The 8,167-nt window shown below is 39.1% G+C and overlaps 1 protein-coding gene across 1 annotated transcript in view; it reads right to left on the bottom strand.

Annotated features, from left to right (window-relative positions):
* Positions 1–2,461: 2,461 nt before the first annotated feature.
* Positions 2,462–8,167, bottom strand: part of lrrc38b (leucine rich repeat containing 38b) — a 30,727-nt gene continuing 25,021 nt past the window's right edge. The window contains exon 3 of the mRNA XM_037782406.1: positions 2,462–6,429. Within this exon, the coding sequence (XP_037638334.1) occupies positions 6,182–6,429 (248 nt within the window). The 3' untranslated portion in view covers positions 2,462–6,181. The remainder of the gene's footprint in view (positions 6,430–8,167) is intronic.

The following is an 8,167-nucleotide window of genomic DNA, read 5'->3' as shown; positions in this document are numbered from 1 at the left end:
GACAAACTTGTGTTTCTGTTTTAATTTGTTTCTTTATTTATTTACCCTTTTATTAATTCACTTCTTTATTTAATCCTCTGTCAATTTTCCCTTTTATTTATTTATCGATTTATTTTTTATATTTTTCAAATTTATTTTTATTATTTTAAAAAATGATTTATTTTTATTTACGTATTTGTTTTTGAATATATTTTAAATGTATTTTATGTTTATTTTTAAATGTATTTATTTATGCATTTATTTATTTATGCTGATTTTCCCTTTGCATTTCACCCCTTATTTATTTCCCTTAACTTAGCCATTTTGTATGACCAGGTACATTTTTTTTTTACTTCTGTTAAATGACCTTTGACCAGTTTGTTATAGTTGGTCAAAATATGCACTTCCTCTCTAGTACAAAGGTGTATTTTGACTACAGCTAGAGGCAGCTGCAATTGTAGTACTGGACATTAGACTTCATCACCGAGTATACTCCAACGATAATGTGGCTGCTATGGATATCGTAATCTGACCTATCACAGTGCTTCAGACAAATCAAAGTGGGAGGATGAATGTGAAAGTCACAGATAGGGTCACGGTGCTGTGGACATTTTTTTTTTTTCTTTTTAAATGCCAAGTCCAGTTAGTTGATGCATGAAAAGAGAGGCGAGGCAGCCACACTGAGGGCCACGCTTCCCAGCATCCCTCCCTCTCCCTGTTCCCGCCTCGGCGTCCAAGAGCTCGGGCCTCCGGCTGTGTAGCCATGGCAACCAAATGAGGTAAATGGTTGCAGGAGAATCCTCATCACGACCACCACCCTCACAGGCCTCTTTTCAGTGGTGCACTTACACAGTATGTGCGAGTCTTTGCCTGCATGCTATTCGCCGTCCAACCTAGCAGTTCCTGTTTGGAATCTCAAACGTCTCCATAAATGACTCTTCGCTCATTGCTCTCTGGCGTGTGCCATGACTCTGCTTTCTTTCTCGCCATTGCGTACCCCGAGGGTGAGGTTTGGTTTCATCCTGTGATTCTTTCACCTCAGACTTCTGGAGAAAAGGGTAACGTCATGTGAGACCGCCTCATGTGGAGAGATGAATCATTAGCGTGAGGGATGAATAAAGAAGCACAAACCTCTGTCAGTAAACACTCTGTGCAGCGCCTCATATGAGCTAAAGAACTTGACACTGCAAAAAAATAGACTCTGGTGGCAGCCAGGAAAATAATATTCATTTGCTGGGGGATATGATTGCATGCCAATTCATTTTTGTCTGACTTATTGCAGATTGTCCGTAAGCACCCAGCACTGAAAGATATTGCCCATGAGGCTGGGCACTCGTTATGCAAGCTGAAAGCTATTTGATGTTTTCTTTTTTTTTTAAGTCTAATTTATCTAACACCCCTTCCAAAAATAGTGCATCCATTTGCATACCTGCTGTGTGATAACAGTGATGTGTGAAATAACACACTGAGCCATGTTTACAGATGAGCCTCTCTCATTTGCTGCTGTGACAAGACAAAATCTGTCAACTCCAGGAAATGAAGGGAAGAGATTCGCAATTATTATTGAGTCATTATTAACACTCGGCAGTAGATATCGCTCAGCTAAGAATCACATTTCCACTGTTGTCACATTCTCTGCATGTGTCGGGCAGCCCTTGATTAAAGGAAACTATTGCCCATCCTTCAACCTGAAATATTATTACTTCCCCTGTGCAGGTTGGTCTGTATCACAGGTGTATTCATTATTTAAATTTTTTGCATTATTAATAAATAGGTCTGTCAATAACGCGTGATAATAACACGTTAATGCAATCAATATTTCTGAGGTTGTAGCGGGCTCAGTTTTAGAGCTTGAGTGAATATACTTGTATCATATGATACCTAAGGAATCAACCATGAAATCAACCATGTCATACTAGCTTGTGGTGAAGGAGGCTAAATAAGTCTGCAAACTTATGCTACATTTGGTGAGGAAAAACGGTCATGGCCATTTTCAAAGGGGTCCCTTGACCTCTGACCTCAAGATATGTGAATGAAAACGGGTTCTATGGGTACCCACGAGTCTCCCCTTTACAGACATGCCCACTTTATGATAATCACATGCAGTTTGGGGCAAGTCATAGTCAAGTCAGCACACTGACACACTGACAGCTGTTGTTGCCTGTTTGGCTTTAGTTTGCCATGTTATGATTTGAGCATATTTTAATGCAATAAATGCAGTATTTCCAATAATAAATATATACAGACATTTGCATAAAGCAAGCATATTTGCCCACTCCTATGTTGATAAGAGTATTAAACACTTGACAAATCTCCCTTTAAGGTACATTTGGAACAGATAAAAAAATGTGTGATTAACTATGGACAATCATGTGATTAATCACGATTAAATATTTCAATTGATTGATAGCCCTAATAATAAATGATCACCCCGCTTTTTTAAATTTGTATTTACACACTGATATACAAATTCAAACCCGAAGACAGAAAAAATGGATTTTATTGTATTTTCTTTTTTTAACCAAACATCAATATACAGCTACACATTATGGTCTGTTTGACATTTGGAAATGCATTCAGCTGCAGCAACAACTTCACACTCCTCTCTGTCACTTTATTTCCATTTGAGCCATTCTGACATTTATCTGACAAAACATACTGTAACATGGATTTTGGTATTTGAAGCTATGTCAAGACAAACTGTATACAAAAGCAGCCACCGGTGTCTCTGCTTTTCAGGGTGCGTAATGCCAGAAAATGACTTTGGGGGACTGACGAGTAAATAAATGCTTCATTCTGAAAGGTTTAATAGAAAAATAGACATGAATCTGAACTTTATACTGTAGGTAACTCAACAGTGCATGCTCTAATGTGCTCATAGTTGTTACTTAATAAATGAGTAAGAGAAAGAAAATTGTCATGCTAACATATGCTTCAAGCTAACAGCTAACATAATAATTTGTTAATATACAGTAACTACACAGTAGTTGGAAATGATAATGATATGTATAAAAACTCTCCTTCTGATTCCTTGACTACAGCACATGAACCTTCAGATATCAGTTAATAAAGCAGTTTCTTCAACTGGGAGAAAGAAAACCTCTTAACCTAATGAATCCACTTTAGCTATCTTGTGGTTTTAATTGTTTCCGTCGGATACGTTTTAAAATGAGATCTCTGTAAGAAGGTCTCGAATATGCAATTGATGGTTGCATGCATGATATCATGCTAAAAGACTGAGGCTAAGGCTGCATTCACACCATATCAGGGGTTGTGGCAATTTGCCGCAGGGTTGTGCGGCGGTGTGGGAGTGTTACTAATGGCCCATTGACTGCACGGCGGTTAATGTCAACCTCATGGCTGGGTTGTACAGCTCTGGATTGCTGGTTATGTGATTGCCCACCGCAGTGTGGCGTCACGTTGCGTTCCTCCAAAAGTTGATTCTGTTTCTATTTTTACGTCAGCCGCAGCCCAAACGCACTACCCCTATTCAAAATGAATGGGAGGACTTTCATTTTCACCACACCAACGGATCTGGTGTGAATGCAGCCTAAAGCTACATGTCCTATAGGTCAACATCAGCATGCTCATCAGTTGTTGATCCATGTACAGGACATGTAAACAAATGAGCAGCATTGTTTGTGTATTTCACGGGAGAGCTAGTTAGCATCATACAGTATTGTAAAAAAAAATGAAAAGTTAATTAAAATCGTATTTGCTCTAAAAGATCCCTTGAATAATTGCTATCATTAATCTGAAGCCTGATAGTAGCATCTTGGCTCACATCCTGTGGTCAGTCTTGAACAGGTATTTTTCTAATGTAACCTGTAACTTCAAAAAATAATGTAGTAAGCTAATAGCATGCCCATTGCAATTGGAAGAAACATTTGGTTACTACTGTAGGAAGTAAGCCAGTTAGCCGGACATGCTAACGTTTGCAGCAAAGTTTAATTCATTCCTCACACATTTGCTCTTGTATTTTAGGGTTTTGAAAGACTACAAAAAAAGACGCTAGCCTCCAAACTCTTACGGAATATCGCCCTTCTTTGAGCCCCACGCACACCGCTTCATTCAAAGCTGGACAGGCCTGTTGACATGCTACAGTTACTAAGCTATGATTGGACAATTGCTGTTCAGGGTGTGGGGGGTTTAGCGAAAGGTCAATTGACTGTTAAAAAATGGACTTCCAATGGGCATGTGCCTTGAATTTGTCTTCAAATTTATACACAACATCCATACAGTACAAACCTACATTGTTTATAGGATGTGACAATACACAATAATGAAAACATACTGCGGCAATACAGGATGGTACAACATGTGATTAAAAGTGTGTACTAGAATCCCTTCCTGTCAAATTGTTGTGCTTTTATTGATGCTGATACCAATGAAAAATAACAAAAATAAATAAGGCCATATTTATTTCTTGTCATTTCTGCAAAATGTGCTTCACAATGCTGCACATCCAGGGTTACGACCACGCAAAAATTATAACTCCATTTGCTCACGGCTCTTTTTATATCTGCTTGTTTGCATTTGGAGGTTTGACATTCTTTCTGGTTCATATCTCAATTTCGCTGAATAATTCATGCCTTACAAGAATGTGAGAAGCAATGCAACATACCTTATAATCTCTGGGAAAGAAATACTCCAACTCTGAGCATTCCAAATGCTAATAATGGATGAGGATTTAAACATACAGGACGCAAATAACAAACAGGAACCCATCCTATTCAGGGTGCTGCATTATTTAATTTAGATTGTACTGTACTGTCGCTCTTGTGAATGCAGATGCTGTTGATACAGTGAGAGTTTTGATACGACACCTTTCCAGGATATCAAATATGCAGCTTTACTACAAGATATTGGAAGATGTTCAGTAATAGGAGAATAAGCTGACTGAGTATCAATTCTGGTTATCTTAAACAAAACAAAAATGTTCCATATATTCTGAAGTCCCTGTTGAAATTAAAGACTACCATGTTTGAAGCAAAGTAAGACAGCTGGTTCTAGGAGAAATGCTAATCTTTGGAGACCATAAATGTTGAGTATAATGTGTGTATACAAAGCGCGATTTGGCTATACGTAGTGCTGCCTTCCCTACCTCACTAAATAACACATCATCCACAACAAAGTCCTTATATGCAATCTCTCCTTCACCCTAACCTACTCTTTGGCAGATGAAGACAAAACCAGTCTACATAGTGTAATTAGGGGCTCGCCAAAATTAGGTTCACCATATAAAGTGCGTTATTTGACACAATAGTTATACGTAGATTCTATTTTAGTACCGTATTTGCCATAATTTTCAAGATTATATTTTATCGTTCTACACAGGTCACAGTTATCAATCTAAGGAACATACAGTATATCCTCTTGATTTATATGTTTGCTTGACTGTACATTGTTATCTTTTGTACATTAATTTGTGATTATATAATGAATATACTGCTGAAAGACTCTCTTCCTGCCTACAGCACAGTTACATCTCGCCATTATCCAGATCCTTCCTGCTCGACTGTCACCTCTGCCACTGTCTAATTTTACACGCAGAAGGAACAACAGTATTTGCCAACGGTAGAGTGGCTTGTGAACCACTTTTGAATGCGAGTGAGGCTGTCCAAAAAAGACATTGTAAAATGGCAGGATATGCCAGCATATCATGTTATAGGCAGTTAATTACTGAGGTCATTGGTTCGGTATGACATCCTTTTTTTATGGGATCACGGATTCTGCCCTAAAGCCCCATGAAAATCATCTAAAAGTTTGCCCTAATGTCACTTTACAGGATTTCTAATACTAATGTGACAGCACTGCAGCAACACTTCTACTCTTTCATTATAAAGGTGTGAGCCTCACTATATTCACGAAGGCCTTCAACATCGAGCCAAGAGCCAGTAGCCATAAAAGATGACCACAGGCTGTCACAGCCAAAAATACGATCTCTGTAATATCATTCTGCAAGTGGAGCAGGGCACACACTATTTCTTGTTGGCTCATTCTTGGGAATGTCCTTCGTTACCATATCTCATGTGCAAAGAAAACAACTGCAACCGTACTAGGGCAAGATCCTACCGTTAAACAGTCCTGGATGTTCACCAGGGAGGAGGCAGCATGAAACTTAGCGCACACTGTCTGCGTTGTGTCCTCTCATTGTTTGAAGTACCAGGACCACGTGGGCCCTTAAAACTGAACCCAATTCTCACTCCTCACTCTCTTCCTCATCCCCCTTGGTGCCTTTACTCCAGCGCTGGAAGCAATGAACAGTTGAAGCCAGGAAGAAGCTTGTCATGATGGCCACCACAGACACGGAGATGCCAGAGAAGATGATGATAAGCAGGTCTGTTAGAGTCAGTGAGGCCTGGCACTCACGGAAGCTGTCCTTGGAGAGCTGGGTCAGGGATACGCGTCTGCCGTCCATGGGGAGGGAGCACTCCATGCCTTCCACCCCTGCATTGAAACAGGAAACACGATTAGACGGATTTACTAGACATGCTTAAGTTTCAGTGACTAATGTCATATTTATTGACCTTTAGATGAATGTATTCAGATGGCAGCCACTCAGAAATGACATCATATAGAAGAACAAAGACACAGTCAGGCTGAGTAATGTACTGTAATTCGTATATATCCCACAAAATCAATTCATATGTAATACACGTAATCGTGAACCAGACAGTACAAAGACTCACAAATGCAAAATAGGGAGGAGGTCAGGGTAGATGGGTGGGTCTTATCCCGTGCGAAACCAGAAGTACAATTTGACTTACTGGTCACATAACTTCGGAACTTAATTAACGTCACTTCCATAGTTATTTTGACCCAAATATTGACTTATTTGTCGCTTGACTTCCGAACAAAAGTAACGTCACTTCCGTAGTTATTTTAACGTAGACTATGATCTTTTCCTAAACCTAACAAAGTCGTTTTGTTGCCTAAACCTAAACAGGTTGTTTCCTGTGAAGACGGAAGTTTATTTTGAAAAGACTGTTTGCATGTTACTAGCTAAATTGGACACGTGTTGCTGGACATTCATAGGAAAACGCACAAAGATATCAACAAAACATTGAATGAGAATATGTTGACAAAGCTTGAGCAAAGTGCTTTCTGTACACAACAAATGTAAGAACTCATTTATTTGAAGGTGATGCATATTTGCCCATTAGAGACGAAGCTCACACCTGGCCAGTGGTCTGAAATGATAAGGTGTCTTGTTTGTACTCGAGTATTTAATTCAGAAAGTGTTGTGTTGTAAAATATGTGAATTCAACAGAGCAATGCAGTGTTTTTTTTCCTAAGAGTGGGAGCTGATTTAATAACTGTAAGGTCAATCAGAAGTCTTCACTTATGAGATGAAGTTGCACTGTGTATACAGTACACCCACCCACGGCACGACTGTAGGTTCTGTGGAAATAAAGTTGAAATACTAAGAAACTATGAAGCACAGTGATACTGTAAAAGTATAGTCTGCTGTTAACTATATATATCTACTATACGGAACATTTAAAATTATTTAATTTGTACTGTTGGAGAGGCTTTATTTTTGTCTTTGTGTGTCTGTAGTGCAGTGTAAGCTGCTAGATGTGCCTCTGACGAGAGAAATTAGTTTGCATCGTGTACATGGTTTGGAGAATGAAATAAACCTCCATTTAAATCATTTTAGTTTCAGCTGCCAGCCGCACCAGGCAAATCTCTAAGAGTACACGTCCCCATTAAATATGACTGCTGGTTGCATCTCAGAGAAGTACTGATGCATCAGTAAAAGTCTGAGACAGGGGCACCTTGACCAATCTCATCTCGAGATGAAAGCATGATAAATCAGTGAGTGCTGCTCTCGGTCTCGGTCACTTTCACGTACTTTATTGTTCAGACATCATTTAAGTGGAAAAGGACAGTTGACGGTGGCCTTTTGTATTTCAAGGGTACAAGTCTTCCAGTAAGCCTTATTTTCCAACTCATGACTACAAATGAGATCGAGACTGGATCATTAGCATAGGTTTTAAAGAGGACACATCATGAAAAACTCACTTCTTCAGTCAGTGTGCTCATACATTTGGGTATCTGGAGTTCCTACCAACCCAAAATCTGTGAAATAAGACAACCCAGTCAGTTTTTGTGGGCTGCCTAGATCATAAAACATGTGATTCAACAAGCCATTCAGATTTGGCTCAATTTCCTATATCACATG

This window comes from Sebastes umbrosus, chromosome 1 (assembly GCF_015220745.1).
Source record: "Sebastes umbrosus isolate fSebUmb1 chromosome 1, fSebUmb1.pri, whole genome shotgun sequence".
Taxonomy (NCBI): domain Eukaryota; kingdom Metazoa; phylum Chordata; class Actinopteri; order Perciformes; family Sebastidae; genus Sebastes; species Sebastes umbrosus.
Note: the sequence above shows the minus strand (reverse complement) of the source record. Positions and strands in the feature narration are given on the sequence as shown.